This window comes from Mercenaria mercenaria, unplaced genomic scaffold (genome assembly GCF_021730395.1).
Source record: "Mercenaria mercenaria strain notata unplaced genomic scaffold, MADL_Memer_1 contig_2933, whole genome shotgun sequence".
In the NCBI taxonomy this organism is placed as follows: domain Eukaryota; kingdom Metazoa; phylum Mollusca; class Bivalvia; order Venerida; family Veneridae; genus Mercenaria; species Mercenaria mercenaria.
Genome location: NW_026461026.1, coordinates 28,167 through 52,473, shown reverse-complemented (window position 1 = coordinate 52,473; position 24,307 = coordinate 28,167). Strand labels below are relative to the sequence as shown.

Here is a 24,307-nt window from a genome sequence, read left to right as displayed (position 1 = left end):
GTCAGCCAATACTGATTGGAAATAAGGTAGATCCAAGTAATCATCCTATAAATTTTGACAGCTGTAGGCCCAGTGGTAATTCAGTTATGGAGCAAACACAAATTTTGTCTCCCCGACCTTTGTCCCCAAAATAATATAGGTCAACAATTAACTACTGAGATCAGTTCAAGACAAGCAATAGTTCTATGATTTTAAAGGCAGTAGGCCTATGACTGTGATCTTTAGTAACTGAAACATCTTTCATTCACAAGATCATTTTGACCTTGACCTTTTCTCCATAGGTGACTACTGACCCAAGCAATCATCCTTTGCATTTTTACAGCTATAGGACAAATGGTTGTTCCATTTCGTTTTAGTCTAAAAATCACTGTGACCATGACCTTTGACCCCCAAATCAACTGACAACAGGCAATCACTCTAAGATGTTAATGGCTGATGACCCTTAAAGACTGCTTTGGGGAGCTATGGTACAAGTGCATGTTGTGAGGCTAAAGCTTTCCTTATACTACTGAGAAGTTTATAGGGGACACCTTTGCTAGCATCATAGCATACTCCCCTTTAAAAATGACATTTAAGGGGTTATAGCTCATTCAACTGTTAAATGATCATACATATGCAAAACTAGCCTAGGTACTACTATGAAGTTTGGTTGAAATCTTTTCAGTAGTTTCAGGGGAGTTATCTGGATAAACTTTTATGGACAGCCAAACTATCTGATGGACAGCACATAATCAATATATCTCCCAACATATGGGGAGACAGTGACAAAATATCAGACTGTATAAAGAAAAACATATAAACAAGGTCAATCCAAGCTGTCAGTACACCAATGTACTTTATAACTTGTCTGATGTCAGAGCATTTAAGAGCATGACTCAGCACTCTGCAAGACAAAAATCCACTCCGTCTGTTTTGTATGATTTAGCAGATAGGCATCACAAACTCTCTAATCAAACAAATGGATAGAACAAGGTAACATATGTCAAAGGAATTCATTCACAAAACTATTTCAATCAATTTATTAATAATGCTAATTAAAATCAGTCAAACTAAACTGCCTATATTACCCTAAAAATATCAAGACACTCTATGAAGACGTTGTGTATTTCATTCCTAAGCCATTGGTTCCAAGAGCTGTCTCTATCTACATCTTCCCGACTTGATGGAACATCAAAGTCACCTGCAAACATACAGTAATGCATTGCCTGTTCTCTCTACTTTGCTGCTAATGCTTACCAAAACATTAAATCAAAATTTTGAAATGGTTGTAAAAGAACGAACAATGTGGCCTAGTGGTTATTGCATACACCTCAGAAACATGATGTTGAAGATTCAAATCCTGCTGGATTGTTCCTATATTGCTGCTTGGGGAGCCACTAGCTATTTAAAGAACAGTCATGGCTGCTTTCTGTCTGATATCTTGCATTAAAAGAAAGGATTCGGTGGGTAAATGTGCACAGAGCATATGTATCTCATACTAGTAAATCAAAATGGCTGGCCAATTCAATAGGTGTGATATTAATGCAGTTAGCCAAAAGTAATGTATGTTGTTGTTCTAAGTAACATATATAAGTAACTTATAACATACATAGAATTGATAGATAAAATGTATTTCAACACATCTTCTTGAAACATTAAACTAAATATATTATTTTCCACATAAATACATGTAATACAAATGTACTTCTTGCACATGTATTCATATAATGGTTACCTTGAATAATGAACCGGAATCCATAACTTCTGAGAGGCAAGAAGGCAAATATTGGTTGTTTTGGGGGCATTCTCTGAAAAGTAAACAATGCATATCATATTTCTCAATAGGAAGTCTTATTATTTCCCCATCAAAATGGTCATGATGGCCCTATATTGCTCACCTGAGTTTCGGAGCTTAAACAGGCTACAGTGAGCAACTTTGGAAGAGGACCACAATATGCTCCAGGTGTCCGAAGTTTCAGAGACAGTAGAAGTTGATTGCATAAATTAATGTGACAGATGACAAACAGTTCAACAATGCTTCTTAGACCTTTAAAATTGGGTGGAAAAAACACACACAGACAACTGGAGCAGACTGAGGGTATTTTGGAAGGTCTCTTTAAAAAGGTTATACACTCGAAACCATTATAACACTACTCGATATACTGCGGTATTCGTTATAACGTGGTAGCCTCTTGGCTCCGGAATTATCGCGGGTAAAAAAAAAAAAAAAGAAGACACAAGTCCACGGATGTTATTTCATTTGATCATAACCAGCATTAAAATTGTATACTTTGTACTTGAACACCTTTGCCATGACAACTCTGACAAAAATCAATAAAATGTCTGCTAGCTTACTTGTTTGGTATCGCCATTGTTAAAGTTTGAATACATGTAGACATGTGACAATTAGGCAATCAGTACCGTGTCAAAATTAGATTGTTTGCATAACAAGCGTGTAACATCGGTCACTCAACTATAAAACCGTTTAAGTTTGCACCAATTAAGCGGATGACATGAACACTTGAGTGAATAAAAAATCCAACAAAAGGCCCAGTTTTGTAATAAACTGCAGCCGTTTTTCGTAATCATCACACTCAGTTCATCGAAGATTCGACGCACTGAAAGCCATATTGAGATTGTTCACCCTTTTTAATATCGTATATTAACGACGGTGATTTAACAATTTTCTATCTTATTTATCGATTTTCTTCATGTATTCAAAATTAAATTTTTTAAGACTGTCCGCCTTTTTTCTCTTTTAGTTACATAAAACCCCCAGTGCAATTGCATTGCATATGTAATTCTCACGACCGCACACTCCTCACACAACGTTATATGTTTACTTCCGGGATACACAATTCCAACTTTCTTTTAGAATCATGACAAAATTAGAAGATGACACAGCATTATAATTCTTTTAATGTATTTTTCAGTAGCATTTAAGGTAAATAAATGTCCCGTTTGTACGATTCTTATTTCTTATTAACATAAAACAGCGTCCAAAATACATCTAAAACATTACCGTGGGTGGGGTATTGCATATACCGCTGATCAATACGATCAACACGCGTTATAAATTTAACCCCGCTAGATCCGCGGGTCTCGAACCTTGGACCCCGACAACAGCGTTATAATGGGATCCCAGTGTATTTTTAACTCTAGCAACCCCAATATGGAGCCAACTGCCCTCATATGCATATGTTTGGGAGAGGACCATACAATGAGCAAGTCTGATGAAGATGCATACAGTGGTTCATGAGAAGAAGTTGTTTAAAGGTATTTCTATATTTGGCTCTACTGGCCCCTAAATGGGACGAGATGCCCAAATTTGAATAAATTTGGGTGCAAAACTTACAATGATGCTACAGAAAAAATTTGATGAAGACACATCAAGCAAATTCATGAGAAGAAGTTGTTTAAAGGTATTTTTATTTTTAACTCTAGTGGCCCTTAAAATGGGCAAAGCGCCCTAATTTTAACGATACTTCAGACCAAGTTTGATGAAGATACATCAAGTATTTCATAAGAAGTCATTTAAAAGTACCTCTATTTATAGCTCTAGTGGCCAATAATAGGGGCTGAGCTCCCAAATTTCAACAAGTCTGAGAAAAGACCTTATAATGATGCTACAGATCAAGTTTGATGATGATCTATCAAGCAGTTCATGAGTAGAAGTCATTTAAAGGTATTTCTAGTTTTAGCACTAAAAGGGACAAAGTGGCCTAATTTGAAAAATTTGCGAAAATGACTTCATAATGATGTACAGACTAAGTTTGGTGAAGATACATCAGTCTGTTCATAATAAGTTGTTTAAACATATTTCTACTTTTAGCTCCAGTGGCCCTAAAAAAGGACGGGTGTACTATTTGAATAAATTTGGGAGCAAAACTTAAAAAGATGCTACAGACCAAGTTTGATGAGGATCCATCAAGCAGTTGATGAGAAGATCTCCTTAAAATGTATTTCTATTCTTTTACTCTAGTGGCCCCAAAAAGAGGCAAAGCACCTCCATTTGAACAAACTTGGAATCTGACCATACATTGATGCTACCAACCAAGTTTTTAAAACAATGGTGTAAATATCGTTACACAAGAAGACTTTTTCTATTGGACTGAAGATGTAAGTTTACCTGGACTGTTGTCCTTTTGCCCTTCTGGTTTAGTGGGAAAGCTAGGGCTATTTCTGTTGATTCCACGTCTGCCCCTGATTTTGTCTGTATAGATATCTTACTAGCATCCAGCATTTTCTTTACAACCAGCCACTTCTCACTGCCGTGTGCATGTTGTATTTCGACAACATTGTCACCAATGTCCCTCCTTCGCATAGTCTGAACAGAGTTCTCAACCTACAAATGTAAACACACAGTTTTCTAAGGTTATGCACTGAATTCAATATCTAGAATTTATGTTTTTGTTTGTTTGTGAGTTTAGCACCATTTTTCAACAGTATTTCAGTAATTATTTAAGACATTCTTCATTTAGTATGTAACCAGTTACTATTACTGTCCTTCAAGAAAAACAATGCATTTATCAGCTATGCATACTTACACCTTTTCAGCATCATTTCTACATGTTTGTACAGTACTGTAGCATGTTCAGTATGCAAACAGTTTGTCTGTTATACTGTTATTGTGATTCAGAAAAGTTCACTTTAGCTAAAAGACATTATCAATTTCCACATACTTATAAGAACGCATTCCACATCTTACCTTGTTTTCTACAGTAATTTGTCTCAGCCTGTGCAAGAAAAGAAGCAGTGAAGGGTGTATATCATTAAACCTTGCAGCCAGGGTTCGTGTCTGCAGTCTCATGTTCGCCTTCAACTTCAGAATTATATGGGTCATCCATCTAAAACAGAGACATAAGATACAATATTTGCTTAGATTTTGGCCACAGTTGGTCCATGTGTAAAGGAAGACTCTGTGAAAGCATACACCTGTTTCTTAGGTTTTCCTTGATTCTGTGGAATTTTAAACTGTTTATCAGAATCTGTCAATCTTCCTAAGATACACTAGTCAAATGTTATAATCACAAACAAAGTTAAACACAATTTCAAAAGTTCCTAATAACAAAATGAAATGAATGTCACATTATGCCACCTCTGCCATTTTAAACACAGATATATGTTTTTTATTTCTCAAATTAAAAAAAAATACGTTTTAATGCTAATTTGCTTGTTTCTATTAAAGCATGCTCACAATTAAATGATGTCACATAAATGGGCGATGACGTCAATGTTTTTGTTGCGACCAAGTAAGAAAGGGCACATCAGAATTGAAATATTGTATAGCACAATCATGTTTCACTTAAATTAATACACTCAAAATCGGTAGAATATTCATTCAGGCCACGCCCTCGTGAAATTATTCCACAGATGTATAACTTCTTTTTTGTATATTAATAATGATAAAAAAACATTTTTTCTATACATTTCTTAAACAATTTCCATACATGTTTTGTAACCAATCACTAAGTTGAACAAATAAAATTGTTAGACATGTCGAATTTATGCACACATTCATGCAATAAATTTACAATACCTGTATGATTCTAGTGATGTATCAAGATTCATAATATAAGCAATATAAACATTTTTACTCTTAAGATTAGTCATGGGGAATTTGGGTTTATAATCAGTTATTAGTGACACCAGTGTTGAAGTGACACAGATATTGAATTTTATACTTCCATTAAGATAAACTTGGGAATATAATATCTTTTTCTTTTTGGTACTTTATGGTTCCTTCTTGTTTTTTAGTTAAATTTGGTTTAAATTTACGCACGAAGTTTTCATGAGTTAGCGCGGGCTATAGTTCATTCGAGGTTTACTACACAAAGCGATAACACGCAGGTTCGCCAAATCCTGGCATAGTATTTCCAATGAGCAAAGACGAGAATTTATTTCCCAGAGGGGACAAACATAGATTTCCTAATGGAACGCCTCCGGATTCCATAAAACATATCCATATCGAAATAACAACACAAATTGAGCACGCCTTGGACAAAGAAAGGGACATTATTCTGGACGAGTTAGTATTCAGTTTTTGGTCGTTTAGTGCCAGGAAGTTGACACATGAAGGAAATATTCAAGAATGGAGGATTCTCCGGGCAGTGCTTCTCCTGTCACTTGCCAGGTCATTTCGCCAGAGATTGTCTATACAGTTACCAGACCACAGCAGACACTCCAACCAGCAGTCATCACAGACCAGCCAGGCGGCAACAGTAACGGAAAGTAAAGTTAAGTATGATAATTGAAATGTTTTGATTCAATTGAGCGTAAAAGTGTATCAATTACCGTAAAAGACTGTAAAAAAGTAGTTTTTGGTAAAAAGAGCTGAAAGTAAACACGTCTATAGAAGATGTAATCAGAAACGGGTTTAAAATCCTTTTTGCGACGTTGCCAAGTTCTGTAAATTTGAAAAATAAAATCTATTATTTAAAACACCACAATTATGTCATAGCGATTTTTGGAGCTTTTAGATGAGAAATGTATTGTTGAAGTAGACCGTCAGCTCTATTGTGTATATCCATTGACCGTAACAGTAAACAGTCGTATTCTGGATTTGCGGCATATAAATATACATGTAATCAAACGTAAAGTGAAAGGGTTTGAGGGTCAAATAGAAAAAGTGAAATTTGAGGGTCAAATAAAAACTTTAAAGTTTTGTCAAAAAAGGGAATTTTATGTTCAAGTTCGATTTAAAGTAGTTTAAAAATGTGGCCGCCCTTTTTTCGTTAATATTAAAATAAAATATGTAAACTTTAAATCCTTTGCATGAAAATTGTTTTCTATAATGTTTGACAAAAGTTTGAATATTTATGAATATTATATTAGGTTTCATTGAATTTGTTGTCTTTGATTACCTCCCTTTGTAGCTCTAACTGCATTGTCATATACAATATTAAAGTAATGCCTTTCTAACCAAATAATTTTGAAAAGGAACTATGGTCAGCATCTATAGTTATAGTGAATAGATTCGGATAATTTTTTCATAAATGTTCTTTTGTTCTAAAGTTACCATATCCATTGTAAAAGGCTCTACAGTTTTCCTAGTGAAAAGTTATCAGATTAATAATCTACAGATATCATTATGATTTAACGACCTACAGTTGTCGTGAATAGATGTTGTTAGTTTTCCATTCATCATTCTTAATTATCGTATAAATGAAGTAGTTTTTTTTTGTAAAATGATCTACAGTTATCCTAGTGAAAAATTATCAGATTAATGATCTGCAGTTATCATTTTGATTTAATGATCTATATTTATCGTTAAGAGATGGTTTTATAGTAAAAGGATCTACAGTTGAGTTATATCCTGGTGAAAGTTATCAGATTATTGATCTACAGTTATCATTATGATTTAACGACCTACAGTTGTCGTGAAGAGATGGTTTTATTCTAAAAGGATCTACAGTTATCCTAGTGAAAAATTATCAGATTATTGATCTTCAGTTATTATGATTTAACGACCTACAGTTGTCGTGAAGAGATGGTTTTATAGTGAAAGGATCTAGTTATCAAGTTATCCTAGTGAAAATTATCAGATTATTGGTCTACAGTTATCATTTTGATTTAACGACCTACAGTTGTCGTGAAGAGATGGTTTTATTGTAAAAGGATCTACAGTTATCCTAGTGAAAAATTATTGTAAAAGGATCTACAATTATCCTAGTGAAAAATTATCAGATTATTGATCTACAGTTATCATTTTGATTTAACGACCTACAGTTGTCGTGAAGAGATGGTTTTATTGTAAAAAGATCTACAGTTATCATAGTGAAAAATTATCAGATTAATTATCTAGTTATCATTTCGATTTAACGACCTACAGTTGTTCTAATAATAATAATAATAACGTCTTTATTTATAGAAAGTAGCACAGGAAGATATAGATCAGTACAAAGTACAAATTATGCATCTTAATTTTAAATTTGGTTTTCTGAACAACAACAACCAAATACAATTTATACTATCACATAACCTAATTAAAATCACATTCATTCTTACCCCTTAAAATATATATTGCCTTTAAGTATTCATTTATACAATTTCCATTTAGGCAATCAATTACTGACATAATATATACATGCATAATTATATTATAATGGCATAGTTATAATTCATATGATATAAACAAACCGTCATCTGCAAGATATACTTTTTATATATCTTTTTAGAAGATGTTAGAGAATAAATGCTGTTAGGTTTACCTTTATTGTTCTGGAATATCGTATAATGATAGTATTTTATTGTTAAAAAGGATCTACAGTTGTCCTAATGAAAAATCATCAGATTACTGATCTACAGTTATAATTCTGATTTGACGACCTACAGTTGTCTTGAAGAGATGTTTTACATTTATCATTCGGAAATATCCTATAAAGATTGTATTTTTTGTAAAAGACAGTTATTCTAGTGAAGAATTATCAGATAAATTATCTACAGTTATCATTTTGACTTAACGATTTACGGTTGTCGTGAAGAGTTGTTTTAACTTTTATCATTCGGTAATATCGTATAAAGATCGTATTTTATTGTAAAAGGATCTATAGTTATATCCTAGTACAAAATTATCATATCAATTATCTACAGTTATCATTTAGATTTAACGAATTTCAGTTGTGTAGAATTACTGTAAGTTTTACATTTATCATTTGGAAGAATCGTATAAAGACGTATTTTTTGTACCTATTGGAACTATAGTTATGATAGTGAAAAATTACCAGATTAATTATCTACAGTTTTCATTTTGACTTAACGATCTACAGTTGTCGTGAAGAGTTGTTTTAACATTTATCATTCGGAAATATCGTATAAAGATTGTATTTTTGTAAAAGAATCTACAGTTATTCTAGCGAAGAGTTATCAGATCAATTATCTACAATTATCGTTTTGACTTAACGATATACAGTTGTCCTGAGATGATGTTTTTACATTTATCATTCAGAAATATCCTATAAAGATTGTAATTTTTGTAAAAGTATCTACAGTTATCCTAGTGAAGAATTATCAGATTATCTACAGTTATCAATTTGACTTAACGTCCAACAGTTGTCGTGAAAAGATGTTAGTTTAACATTGATCATTCGGAAATATCGTATAAAGATAGTATTTTTTATTGTAAAAGGATCTACAGTTATCCTAGTAAAATTATCAGATTAATGATCTACAGTTATCATTTTGATTTAACAATCTACGGGTGTCGTGAAGAGATGATTTACATCTATCATTCGGAAATATCGTAAAAAGATAGTATTTTTATTGTTAAGAATCTACAGTTATCCTAGCTAGTGAAAAAATTATCGGATTAATGATCTAGTTATCAATTTGTTTAAACGATTTACAGTTTTTGTGAAGAGTCTCATATTGTTAGTTTACATAATAATAATAGTCATTCGGAGGAATCGATTAAAGATTGTAATTTTTTGTAAAAGGATCTAAAGTTATCATAGTTAAAAATTACCAGATTAAAAATGTACAATTATCATTATTATTTAAGATTAACAGTTGTCGTGAAGGGGTGGATTGGCATTTTGAAACCATTTTTTTTTTTTAAACAGACAAGCATATAGATAAAATATTTATATATTTGTGAACGGATGCTGTTAAAAACATCATTCTGAAATATGTGAAGAGATAGAATTCACATTCCAAGGATCTTCATTATAGTTGTCTTGATTTTTAGCAGGTGTACAGTATCATGGTTATAGGTATTACAGTTTGGAGTAATGTATTTTCAGGAATTTTAAAAGCATGCAATATGGAAAGAGATATCGCAGTTATCAAATCATGGTTCTCTTGGCGCTGCAGCAAAGAAGATACCGGACATAGTTTTAGCTTCGAAATTCAAGAATACCAACAAGAAACATTGGACATTTCAGCAAATTTGGTGCGGAAAACACGGTTTGGTTGGTTTACCCGCAAAAGTGACAACGGTTTGCCTTTTTGTGTGATTTAACTATCAGTGAAGTGTCTGACTCTGTTCTGGAAGGATATTTTTACGTCATAAACTGGAAGTGACGAATTGTCACTTCTAGATAATTCGTGTTCAAACAAGTTAATTAAACTTATTTCTGACTGTAGTAGACGTGTTTTGTGAAAAACAACCTGCAAAAAGCAACTAGTTACTGTAGACATTATAAACCGTATAATAGAACTGTATAGTAGTACAGAAAGTATTAATTTAAAAGACAATAGAATATGTATAATGTGTATTCTTGGGTTTTTCAAGCTTCTTAAGATTTAATAAATTAAGTTATTTACAAATGAAATATGTTCATATTCATGAAAATCACATGTCTTTGTTTATAAGAGAGAGTAAAATAGGTCAAACTATGTCCGGTACCATGGTTGGAGAATTATTTAGCGGCTGTATGCTTGACCGTCTCCTCTAACCAATATGTATTTACAAAAGTGAAAATTTTCAAAACTAGTAACAATTATACTCTCGTAGATACTTCTAATCCTTTATCTTATTCAAGAAGTAGAGATATATTTTTGTAAGCGACTGTATCAATTTGGAAATACATTACGTAGTTACGAAGTGGCGGAGCTTCTGGGTTGCAAATACATTTGTAGTACGCATGAAATAGATGGTAGATTGTTGAAAAACACGGTAGATGGAAATCCACTAGTTCCTCTGATGGTTAAATTCATTTTAATTAAACAAGAAGTTACAAGTTTTACAACATATAGCTAGAAACTCAGGGCTTAGTCGCGACATCTTTGTTTTTTCGAACAGTAGTAAACCACCATCTTTTAAACCTATTTTGTGTTAAGTTGTTTGTTTGGTATTAGTTATATAGTAAAGGAAAGAAATAATTTATTTTCGGACGAACGAAGTGAGGGAGAAAATAATATCTTTTTCTTTTTGGTACTTTATGGTTCTTTCTTGTTTTTTAGTTAAATTTGGTTTAAATTTACGCACGAAGTTTTCATGAGTTAGCGCGGGCTATAGTTCATTCGAGGTTTACTACACAAAGCGATAACACGCAGGTTCGCCAAATCCTGGCATAGTATTTGCAGAAATATGAGGAGATGGTCTTAATGTCATTTATAATTCTGTAAAAATCATATTAACTGAAATATTTCTGTAAGAAATTCATCGATTTATAATTGGATGACAGTTCACGGACATTACCCAGTTTTTTCATATTGTTTTTGTTCTGTTTGGCACATTTAATTTATCTTCTAGAAACATTGATGTTAGTAAATACTCGGAAAGCAGGGGGTGGAGAGAGCCTTTTCGCTGGTCAGAGCCTCGGATTCTCCCTACCTCCCCCCTCATATATAAAAATATTATAAAAATTAGAAAAGAGTTAGGGTTGGGGCAGCCGGCTCGCAGCATACGATTAACCTGTCTTTCTGGGTAGTTTTTAGATGAAATTAAATTAAAAAAAAAAAAAAAAAAAAAAAATGCGTAAAGATTAAGATAATGTGACAAGTATTTGTCGTATTACATATGAACTGTCCATTCTGTATTCTGCCTTATTGCATATGTTCATACATAGTCCGGTTTATGTTATGTTTCCTTTGACATATTGATTGCTTAAGTACATGCATATTTAGTATATTATGGTATTTCTGACTACTATTATATATATTTTGAAGGCGTTCCATTGTTGTATTGTGTTATTGTGTTATTGATTTGTTATATGAACAGTAGTAAACCACCATCTTTTAAACCTATTTTGTGTTAAGTTGTTTGTTTGGTATTAGTTATATAGTAAAGGAAAGAAATAATTTATTTTCGGACGAACGAAGTGAGGGAGAAAATAATGTTATATAAACATGTTTCAATTAAGATTATTATTTTCTTTATTTAGTCAAGCTTTAAAAGTCTAACTTAGTATATCTGACAAGCGTAGATAAATAAGATTCCATATCATAAAATTCTAGAATTATAACTTTTACTGCTATTAATCTATATTGTATCAAAAGTTATTTTTTCTCAGAAGTATTTTTTGCAAAATACAATAAAGCCACCTGACAGTCATCCTACAAAAATAAGTCTTAGTAAGAGAAATTTCATGAAATTCTGATAATTGGAATTCAGTAACATTTGATATTTTTTCAAGTTAAACTGCATTAAAACATTTTTTCAGCACTGATGTTATCAGATGAAGAGAAATAGTACTAACGAAATAATTCAAAAGTTTAAGGTAAGTTTAAAGTTTCTCCATATAAAATAGAATGAACATCAGGCTTAGGTAAACAAGTGCTTCCAGAAGCCAAATTTTAACTGTACAATTCTAACCAAAATTTTGCTACTTTTGAGTGCAGGGGCCTTGTTACAGAATATTTTTTCTTTAAATTTATCAAAATGAAATCAAATTTTTTACATTATGTGCATTAATAGTTCAGCTGTTTAAATTTAACAAAACCTTTGGGGTCTAGCTGGAAAAGTTCACAAGTGTAAATGCATCAGTGAAATTGAGAACCATACAACAGTTGAACCAACACTATTTCAATATCTAACCTAACTGACCTTGTATGGTACAAAGTTTGGCAATTACAAGGACACAGAATCCTACAAATTCACCCATAGGCAACCAGTTATAATATAAGTAATACTATTTATATGTACAGATAACTAACATACATGTATTAAATAATGACTAAAACTCACTCATCCTGACTGATTCTCTCCTCCTCTGGTACCCAGTGTGGAAGTATGTAACCCATAGGTCCACTGTTTACATCAAACCTGATATGGTACCCATTGGAATGTACTTCTGGTGCATCAGTAATTCGGAAAACGGATTTGAAACCAATTCCCTTTTGTCCTAAAAAACATGTGATGAACATTATCAGCAGTTACCCTGAGGCATATAGTGTCTATGAAATGTCTACATTAATGTCCTCTAATTTACAGGGAACTTTTTACCACCCCAATGAACAAGAACTGCTTTTGCAATACACACATGCCCTAAAAGCACACAACTGAAAGAGAAAATAAAACTTCTTTGTTCTGTTTTGAGGGATTTAGAGTCACACGACACACTGTGACTTCTCATGCTTTTAATGGCAGAGGAAGACACAAACAGCCCCTCCACGCATTGTTTCCTGGAACAGGCCAGCACAGCATTGACCTGTAAGACAGCTGTATCTTCCTCACATTATAAATTCTACTGCCCTAAACAAACTTTGAATCCACATCTGTGAGAAGCAAGAGATTTGAAGTCAGCGACCTTAACCACTCAGTCATGGAGGCCCCAGGATTATTAACAGTTTGTTATATTAGATACTGTGCAATCTCTATTGCCTATGATTTCTAAATACATACATCAACACAAATATTCTTTGCTCAATGAGAAAGTTGCAGTATTCGCATGAATAAGACACTCTAAGCCTATACATTTTGAGTGTTACTCCCTATCAAGTCTAAACATAGTTCTGGAGTACATTAGAGCCACTCGCTTTTAAGCAAGAATTGTTTGTAAAACATATTTGCCCAAAATAGTGGTCACAGGATCACTATGACCCTGACCTTTGACCTATTGACCCCACCAAAACAAAAGAGGTCATCTACTGGCTATAGGAAATCATCTTATGAAGTTTGAAGACAGAAAGCCCAAGGTTCAGGAACCATTTTCAGTCTGGAGATTTCTGCAACTTTGTCTTTTGACCTATTGACCCTCAAACCAATTGGAGTCGTGTACTGATCACAGGCAATCATCCTCTGAAAGCAGTATGTCAAGTGTTATTTAAGTTATTGAGAAGAAAACATTTTAAGTCTTGCCGTCTCTGTGACTAAGACCATTGACCTACTGACCCCAACAAAACAAAAGGAGTCATCAACTGACTACAGACAATCAACCTATTAAGTTTAAAGGCATTAGGCAGTGTTCTTAAGTAACTGAGCAGAAACCAATCTTGAGGGCACTGTGACTTTGACCTTAAACCTACTGGCCCAAAAGTAAAAGGAGTCATCTTCTGACCACAGACAATCTTACTCTGAAGGCATTATGCCCATGTGTTCCTAAGGTACTGAGCAGAAACCATTTTAAGTCTCAAGGTCTCTCTGACTTGACCTTTGGCCTACTGACTCCAAAAATAATAGGAGTCATCTGTTGACCTCAGACAAAGCGTTCTTTATTGACAGAGTGGATACCTGTCTTCAACCTCAAGATCATTGCAAGCTTGACCTTGGACCTACTGATCCCTAAAACAATATGGATCAACTACTGACCACAAGCAGTCATCCTATGAAGTATGATGACTATAGGCAGAAAGGTTCTTTCAATATGAAACCATTATAAGTCTTGAGATCTATGTGACATTGACCTCAGACCTTACCAAGCCTAAAACAGAAGGGGTCCTCTACTGACCACAGGCAAACATCCTCTGAAGGCAGTATGCTCAAGTATTCTTAAGGTACTAAGCAGAACCATTTTAAGTTTCAAGGTCTCTATGACTCGACCTTTGTCCTACTGACATAAAAAAAATAACAGGAGTCACCTACAGATAACAAAGAATTCTCCATTGACTGAGCGGAAACCCATTTTCAGCCTCAGTGTCACTGTGACCTTGACCTTTAACATACTAATCCTCAAAGCAACAGGGATCATCTACACATCACAAGTATAGGTCAGGGTGTTTGTTTTAAATTTATTGCATGCTCTAGTTTTTTGGTCTAAGGTCAAAGTCACAGTGTCCTCAAAATTGAAAATGGTTTCTGCTCAGTTACTTAAGAATTCTTGGTGCACAACTTCACATGCTGAATAATATTCTTTCTATGTTTCATGACCCTAGGTTAAACATGTTTTAAGATACATGTGACACAAAGTTTTAAGCCCTTTTATGCATGTTTTGACTAGGTCAAGAGCCTTCACACTGGTCTTGCTGAATGAAATCTCTAACAAAACCCCAGATGCACAACTACACATGCAAAATAACATTCCTGTAATGTTTCATAATATAAGGGGCATAAAAAGACACTAAAACCAAGCACATGAACACACCAAAGTTTGCAAAAATGCCCAAATATTCTTGCATTAAAATTTAGTGTTAACTCTCAATAACAATTTATTTCAATACTACAACAGATTTGACAAAAAATAGAAACAGTAGAAAGTCAATATGCGACAAGTAGTGCCATCTAGGGACAGAATATGTCATGAACACACTAAAATGGCTGCCTCCATGGTCAGCCATTTTCTTAGATTTCAAACTGCCATATCTTTTTCAATAGTGGTCTGATTTTAAAAATTCTTTCAGTGTTACGAAAGCTTGAGAATGGCTTTCATATGAAATTATTTTATTGTCAGGCATCCTTTGCCTTGTAATGTGGATTCATTAGTGATGAAAACACCTGATTTTTAAGTTACACCCTGATGTTGAAAATATTGACTAATGTACTATTTCAATTAAACAGAGCTGAAAAATCAATAATATAGTAATTTGGATTTCATCAACAATCTGATATGTTTAAAGTCTACTGTTAACATTTTGGGATTATGTGACTTTTGATTACTGTAACTGTTGCAGCTAAATGACTACTTCCGAAAACTAATTTTCATTCAAACTTGTCAAAATTTGGCAGAAAAAAAAAACAGATGTAGAGTTAGAAAAGTTGTCGAGTACATAAGAGTCTCCAGAAAATCTAAATCAGATGGAAAACTGTCTGGAGTGAAAGTAAACCAGATGCAAGCAGGCAGAAAAGGAGAGTGACATGTTTGTACCAATATATCCAAATTTATGTTTTCCTTTGGTACTCCTTCCAACGTCACAGAGAGCCCTGATGTCTTTCTCTCTAAATCCTTGTTCATTATTCAGGACATATATTCCTTCATGCTCTATTACAAACTTCACTGAAGGGCAATTGTCTGTTGTGTCATTAAGTAGATTATCAGAATAACTGTTATCATCTGCATTCTGAACCAACTCTAGAACAAAGTGTGTGTCTTTGCTGTAAAGATCTTTGGAAAGGCGGTCTAAACTTCTACCCAGTCGTTCTTGTTGTACCTGGAAGTGAAAAAAGAACAAATTTTCATTTTAAGATTTTTTAAGCAACATTAATTATTCATGCTGGGAAATAACACCTCCTGAGATTTACAAATTATTCACCTTCATCAGTCTTTGTCCATCTTCACTGAGCTGAACACCCACACCAAACTCATCTCTACGTATCTGGTTAACAACTGCTTCACATGACGATATTTCCTTCCTTGTATCATCCTCAATATCCTTCTTCTCCTTTGCAGCTGCAAGATAAGGACAAGAAACAAAGATCTTTACACAATACGTTGTGTGAAAAAAATGTTCCTTACTGTTTAGATATAAATTAAATTTCATATCCCTAAGAAAACATCAAACTATTTTTCCAACAATATTATATACATGTATCACATAAAAGAAAGACTTCATTTCTTTGAACAAAGACATTTAATTTGCTTTATTTTTCATGAAAGGCCCAAACTGTCTTAAGCCGCTCACCTGAGAAAGAACCTTTACCTTTTGACCTTTCTTCTGTCATGTTTGGTGAAAAACCAGCTGGTGATACTTTAAGGTTTCAAATTATTAACACAGGTGACCCCCAAATGCAGTTGAATTGAACACCCTTCTATACAACTCCACTTCAAAAATGTACAACTCCACTACAAGGATGTACAACCCCACTTCAAGGATGTTATTATATATACAAGCTAAGTCAAATCATGAGCTTTAGATTAATCTAATCAATCAATTAAATCATATCTCCCATCATACATATAGTGGGGAGAGTGGGGGGGGGGGGGGGGGGGGGGATTTGTTAGAAGTTTTGAAAGTTATTTTTTATTTAAGCTCATGCGGCTCCTAAAATGGGTCTGCAAGAAGAATTAATCATTTGAACAGTCCTGATAAAGGTGTATACAAAGATTTGACAGATCAACTTTAAAGAAGATCCATTAAACGGTCAATGTAAAAGGGGTCAAGTAAAAACCATTAAAAAATTTGAGAAACCTCCTTAAAAATATGCTAAAGATCATGAGAAGTAGTTTAACGATTTTTTTTGCCATGGTGGCTCCTAAAGGGATCAAGTGAAACCTTTTGAATAAACTTTAGAGATGTTCATACAAGAATGTTATAGCCATCAAATATGTTAAAAGATATATCAAGCTGTTCATGAGAACAAGAGGGTCATGATGACCCTAAATCGCTCACCTGAGTAATATGAGCCACATGTTTCAAATGGCAAACTGATGCTAAAATATTTAAAAAAGAAGGTCAGTAGGTCACATTCATGGTAACTGAAAGTCAGTTTTTAAGATCGGTATGCAAAACTGTACATGTCATCCAAATTTCAAGGCTGCACCTCAAAAAACAAGGAAGTAGGTCAGTAGGTCAACGTCACAGTAAGGTGACACATAATCACTTGGATACAACAGGTATACCACAAGGCAATGCTACATACCAAACATCAAAGGTCTTGTGGTTTTAGATAAGAAGATTTTTAAAGTTTTTTCCTATGTAAGTCTATGTAAAACTTGTGACCCCTGAGGCGGGGCCTCTTTTCGACCCAGTGGGCACAATTTGAACAATCTTCATAGAGGACCACAAGGCAATGCTACATACAAAATATCAAAGGCCTAGGTCTTGTAGTTTCAGACAAGAAGATTTTTTAAGTTTTTTCCTATACAAGTCTACGTAAAACTTGAGGCACCCCGGGGCAGAGCCTCTTTTCACCCCAGGGTAATAATTTGAAAATGTTTGGTAGAGGACCACAAGGCAATGCTACATACCAAATATCAAAGGTCTAGGTCTAGCGGTTTTAGACAAGATTTTTAAAGTTTTTTCCTATATAAGTCTATGTAAAACTTGTGACCCCGGGGCGGGGCCTCCTTCACCCCAGGGGCACAATTTGAACAATCTTGATAGAGGACCATAAGATGATGTCACACGCCAAATATCAAGGCTCTACGTCTTGTGGTTTTGGACAAGAAGATTTTTAAATTGTTTCCTTTCGGTTGCCATGGCAACCAGAGTTCTGCATGGAATTAATTTTTTGAATAATTTTGAAAGGGGACCACCCAAGGATCATTCCTGTGAAGTTTGGTGTAATTCTGCCCAGTGGTTTTCAAGAAGTACATTTTTTTAGAAAATGTTGACTGACACACGACACAAGACGGACGACTGACGACGCACAACAGATACTGAGCGGTCACAAAAGCACACCATGAGCCTTTGGCTCAGGTGAGCTAAAAAGTTCTTCAAACCTTATTCCATTTTTAGCCCTGGTGTCCATACAAGGAATTGGTTAATACACACAAAGCAGTTTTAATGCTTTTTGTTCTATTTTTGCCCTTGCAGCCCCTAAAAGGTGTCAAATTTTACCATTTGAACAACCCCGAGAGGTTCATACAAGGAGATGATACAGACAAGATTTGGTGAAGATCCATCTGGCAGTTCACAAGTAGAAATCATTTAAATCCTTTTCTATTTTTAGCCCTTAAAGGGGTCAAGCGAAACAATTTGAACAAATTCTAGAGAAGTCGATGCAAGGATGCTACAGACCATGTTTAGTGTAATTCTGAACAGCAGTTTCAGAGAAAGTGGTGTTAGTAAGCATGTTGACACAGGATGACGGGTGACAGATGCAGGATGATGAACGCAGGACAATCCGCTCACCCTCAACCTTTCGGTTAAAAACTGAGTTAGCAAAAATTTGCATGAAGTAAAACACTATTTGATTTTTTTTCTCCTACAACTATTATGTTTATTTAAAGTCCATGACGCATCCACCACTTACTTTCTGCTGAAGGGATGGTGATCTTTTTCTCTTTGTCTTGAGCTTCTCGCTCATATACTGTTTTGTTACTTTCCCCAGTCTCTTTCACTTCATCAACAGAAAGTTCACCAGCTAAAATTTCATCAACATCTTCCGTATCGGAATCATCTGACACTTCAATATATCCTTCTTCCTCTTCCTAGAAATACATAAGTGAACCAGATTTAAATATTAAATATTATTTGAAGCTCTCTGTTTGAAAGAACTTTTCATGTGGCTAACAGGGTCTTCCTGTTATTAAAAGTTAAAATTAAAAATATGTGATTTATAATACAGTAACTAGAAGGTGTTTTTGTCACAAAAACATATGTCTCCCTCCTATGTATTCTATTTTTAGCTCTGATGGCCATTTTTTGTAGCAAAGCAGAACATGCATATGCACAACTGGAGTTGGTACTGATCACTCTTGTGAAGTTTCGTCCAAATCCAGCCAGCAGTTTGACCTGTGAAAGCTGGACAAGATTTTTCTATCTTTAGCTCTGGCAACTTTTGTGCAGCCAAGCAGAAGTGTTGGCCATATGCATAACTAGGGTTGGTACTGATCACACCTGTGAAGTTTCATCGAAATCCGGCCAGGATTTTTCTATTTTTAGCTATTGCAGCCATTTTGTGCAGTGAAGCGGAACGGTACTGATCACTCCTGTGAAGTTTTGTTGTACAATAGCATGTACAACAAATATTTTCAAAAAAAGATTAGTTCTGAACTAAGTGTACTGGTAAATGTTCTGTGTTTTATCATTTCTTCTGGTATTTCAAATACTACATTAAGTAGATAGACAACCTATTAATTTTATCCATCCCACTGCAATGGTTATATAACCGAAGATGTAAATAGTGGGAATTGACTAGTAAATCAAAATTAGTGAAATGAGGGCAGTATAACAGGACGATGATGTAGGTGGAGTGCTTCTGACCCTAGAAAGAAATGCTGGTTGAAAACCAATATAGCAGTAACTGTGCCTTGTTAACATTAGTTACATAACTTCTTTACAAGCGAAATGCATTTTCATGAAAATAAACTATGACCCTTTGTGTAAACCATTAATTTTACAATATTTTTTGTGTAAACCATATATTACAGTTACTTTACCTCACAATGGTCATTTTCAAAGAACTCTTTAACTTCTGATGGAAGTATCTGTACAACCGAGTCATGGAGTTGACATTTTTGCTGCATTACGTCTGTCCATTCCTGAATTCCTAGTAAACACCCTAATTGTATCAAATGACTTAGCTCTGTCTCAGTCTTACACAGCTGTACAAGCAATATTTTGGACTTGGTTGAGCCTACAACTTGTCCCAAAGGTTCCAGGAATATTTGGTTGGCAAGCAAAACACATATCTTGGTGGGTATGCGCAAAATGCATTGTAGAGTAAACAGAGCAGCAGTATTCTGACTTGGGAGACCAGCTAGAAGTACAAAACAAGGCATGAATATCATGGTACAGCATTTGAAAACAACAGCTCGTCGAACACGAAATGCCCCCCTTGATGCGTTTAGTAATTGCACAAGGAACAGAAATTATTTGCTCACTGTAAACAAAAGTTCTACTGTTCTGGCCTGGTTCAATGTGAGCTTGACCTTTGACCTATTGACCTCAAAATCAAGAGTGTTCATCTGCTGGTCATGATCAACCTCCCTATAAGATTTCGTGATCCTAGGCCCAAGCGTTCTCAAGGTATCAACCGGAAAGGGTTTAACTGTTCCGCGTCAATGTGACTTTGACCTTTGGCCTACTGACCTCAAAATCTATAAGGGTCATCTACTGGTCATGACCAACCTCCCTATCAAGTTTCATGATCCTAGGTCCAAACGTTCTCAAGTAATTGTCTGGAAACAGTTTAAATGTTCCGGGTCACTGCAACCTTGACCTTTGACCTACTGAACTCAAAATCAATTTGAGTCATCTGCTGGTCATGATGAACCTCTCTATCATCTTTCATGATCCTTGGCCCAAGCGTTCTCAAGTTATCGTCCAGAAACGGTTTAACTGTTCCTGGCCAATGTGACCTTGAACTTTTATCTAATGACCTCAAAATCAACAGGGGTCATCTGCTGGTCATGACCAATCTCCCTATCATCTTTCCTGATCCTAGGCTAAAGCGTTCTTGAGTTATTTCCCAGAAACCGTTTTACTGTTCCTGGTCACTGTCACCTTGACCTTTGACCTACTGATCTCAAAATTAATAGGGGTCATCTGCTGGTGATGATCAACCTCCCTATCAACTTTCATGATCCTTGGCCCAAGCAATCTTGAGTTATCATCTGGAAACCGTTATACTGTTCCAGGTCACTGTGACCTTGATCTTTCAAATACTGACCTCAAAATCAATAGAGGTCACCTGCTGGTCATGACCAACCTCCCTATCAACTTTCATGATCCTAGGCCCAAGCTTTCTTGAGTTACCATCCAGTAACTGTTTTACTGTTCAGGATCACTGTGGCATAAAAATAATTAAATGTATACATCACTTATGAGATACAGCAAATGCTGATTAAATTCTTTTATATAGATGCCTTCTACATCAAAAGACAAAAACATTGGAAAGTACATACGTATCCCATCAACGATTGACCCTACATTTGATTTAATTCAGTGCCAGAAGTTATGCTCCGAGACACCTAGCATTTCTCCTTCCATTAAAACACTTAAACTTTACTACCAGCAAAAGGTTTACAAAAGAAGTGAAAAGAAATCTATTCCATCAACCTGTTCATAAAAGAAATGCTCATTATACATTGAACCATCTTGTCATTATTTTAGCAGTGTATATAATTTAGCAGTGTATATAGTTCAGATTCAATCTACACAAGATGTAAATTTACCTGTCATTTCCAGTCTCGGTTCCTCTGCGTGTATTTGTATAAGTGCAGTCTTCATATGTCTCGCAATCAGAGCCAGAGGCATATTATCAATACCTTTGTATGCAACTACCATGGAAACCAAATGACCTGCTGTACACTGAACATCACGATTCTTCAAAGCCATGGCAACATTCTCTACTGCTGTTGATGACACAATTTTGACAAGTTCTCCAGGTTTTCTCTCCAAAGCCAGGAAGTCAAGGGTAACAATTTTACCCCCTGAAAAGATCTAGTTGGTTCATATGAGCAGTTAAAAAAAGCCTGTAAAACTTCAAGAAATACTCAATTTACACTGAATTACTTTTGCGAGATTAGTGTTTACCACATATACATATGTAGCTGTCAACTTTGTAATATACATCATGTATATAAAATAGTTTATGTTAAAATGCAATTCTGTACTTCTCATTCACCTTCATATGTTTTTGTTGTCACACCTCCATATTTCTGCACAAAATCTTTCAGCTTTCCAAGTTCTGGCTCAAACACAAGACTCCACTGACTCCAGTCAGCCATATTTTCCAGGAGAGGGCAGTTGTGTAGGCAAATTTTTGCAGCATCTCTGGTCTGATGACCCAGAATTCCAACCTTCGAAGTGGAATTCTGCGAAAACCTTTGTATAAAATAGAACCATACTTTTTAATTCCTATCTAATACATAAAAGGTATGTGAAAACCAATGTTTTACATCTTACATGAGATTGTTCCAAATAAAAGAAAACAAGCATATTTCTAGCAGAACTTTATTTAATATTTTTTCTGGATAAATAATTGTTAATAAAAGCCGTACCTGACAGACTGAGCAAGAGCTGACTCATAAAATATGGAACATTGTTCCTGCATGTGTTTTCCATGTTTTTCTGCATAACTGAGTAGTCTCATGGTGTTACCGTAACCAAGGTCTCGCACATTCTTCACACTGTAATGTGCACATAAGGCCTCCTCTACATGGTCAGGCTGAAGAAGTGAAAATAATCATGACAAGAATGTACAAAGTTTAATGAATTAATTCTGTTAGAATGAACAAGACATAATTCCAAAAGACCAAACAAACATATTTGGTGACCCATAAATATCTGTTAAACATTTTGTTTTTCATTTTGTTTAATATTTCATTTTGTACTATAGAAAAAGGGAAGACAATTATAGCAGAAAATAACATGTAAAAGATGGGATATAAGTAACGCCAATTATATTACATTTCTGTATTTTCTGAAAAAAAAAACAAGAGGGTCATGATGACCCTGGATCGCTCACCTGAGTAATATGAGCTACATGTTTCAAATGTCAAACTGATGATAAAATATTAAGAAAGTCAGTAGGTCACTTTCATGGTCAATGAAATTCAGTTTTACGATTTGTGTGCAAAACTGTGTAAGTCATCAATATTTCAAGGCTGTATCTTAAAAAACAAGAAAGTAGGTCAGTAGGTCAAGGTCACAATCAAGTGACATCATATTACTTGGGGTCATCAGGTAATTATAATTAAATAGTCTTGGAAATAGGATCAGATGATTTTTTAAGCATTTTTCCTATATAACTCACATAATAACAATGTGACCCCAGGGCTGGGCCTCTTTTAACCCCAGGGGCATAATTTGAAAAATTTTGGTAGAGGACTACTAGACAATGCATCATAACAAATATCAAAAGCCTAGGTCGTATGGTTTCAGACAAGAAGATTTTTAAAGCTTTTTCCTATATAAGTCTATAAAAAACTTGGGACTTCCAGGGCAGGGCCTCTTTTCACCCAAGGGGTACAATTTGAACAATTTTGGTTGAGGACCATAAGACAATGATACAAACCAAATATCAAAGGTCTAAGAGTAACTGTTGTGGTTTCAGACAAGAAGATTTTTAAACTTTTTTCCTATATAAGTCTATGTAAAACTTGTGACCCCCGGGGCGGGGCCATATTTGACCCTAGGGGAATAATTTGAACAATCTTGGTAGAGGACCACTAGATGATGCTACATACCAAATATCAAAGCCCTAGGCCATGTGGTTTTGTACAAGAAGATTTTCAAAATTTTCCCTATATAACTCTATATAAACCATGTGACCCCCAGGGCGGGGCCATATTTGACCTAGGGGTATAATTTGAACAGTCTTTGTAGAGGGCCACTAGATGATGCTACATACCAAATATCAAAGCCCTAGGCAATGTGGTTTTGTACAAGAAGATTTTCAAAGTTTTCCCTATATATAAACCATGTGGGCGGGGCCATATTTGACCCTAGGGGGATAATTTGAAAAATTTTGGTAGAGGACCACTAGGTGATGCTACACACCAGATATCAAAGCCCTAGGCCCTGTGGTTTTGGAAAAGAATATTTTTAAAGTTTTTCCTTTCAGTTGCCATGGCAACCAGAGTTCTGCATGGAATTCAATTCTTTGAACAATTCTGAAAGGGGACCACCCAAGGATCATTCCTGTGAAGTTTGGTGTAATTCTGCCTATTGGTTTTCAAGAAGAAGATTTTTTAGGAAATGTTGACGGACGGACGACGCACGCCGAATATTGAGCGGTCACAATAGCTCACCATGAGCCTTTGGCTCAGGTCAGCTAAAAAATGAATGTTGCATAAAACCTAACACACATTACCTCAACACTTACAACAAACAAACTAATAACACTGAATGGACTTCATGGCCCACATGGACCTGATATAAAAACATCAGACTGCTTTTGTGA

At 34.8% G+C, this 24,307-nt stretch overlaps 1 protein-coding gene across 1 annotated transcript in view; it reads right to left on the bottom strand.

The window, feature by feature from the left end:
* Positions 1-24,307, bottom strand: part of LOC128552593 (uncharacterized) — a 46,675-nt gene that overhangs the window by 5,124 nt on the left and 17,244 nt on the right. The window contains exons 8-20 of the mRNA XM_053533641.1: positions 22,404-22,570; positions 22,028-22,227; positions 21,576-21,833; positions 19,834-20,158; positions 19,569-19,593; positions 18,710-18,887; positions 16,048-16,184; positions 15,663-15,945; positions 12,608-12,764; positions 4,688-4,826; positions 4,109-4,324; positions 1,715-1,787; positions 1,068-1,180 (exon numbers count right to left, since the gene is read on the bottom strand). Of these exons, the coding sequence (XP_053389616.1) occupies positions 1,068-1,180; positions 1,715-1,787; positions 4,109-4,324; positions 4,688-4,826; positions 12,608-12,764; positions 15,663-15,945; positions 16,048-16,184; positions 18,710-18,887; positions 19,569-19,593; positions 19,834-20,158; positions 21,576-21,833; positions 22,028-22,227; positions 22,404-22,570 (2,271 nt within the window). The remainder of the gene's footprint in view (positions 1-1,067; positions 1,181-1,714; positions 1,788-4,108; positions 4,325-4,687; positions 4,827-12,607; positions 12,765-15,662; positions 15,946-16,047; positions 16,185-18,709; positions 18,888-19,568; positions 19,594-19,833; positions 20,159-21,575; positions 21,834-22,027; positions 22,228-22,403; positions 22,571-24,307) is intronic.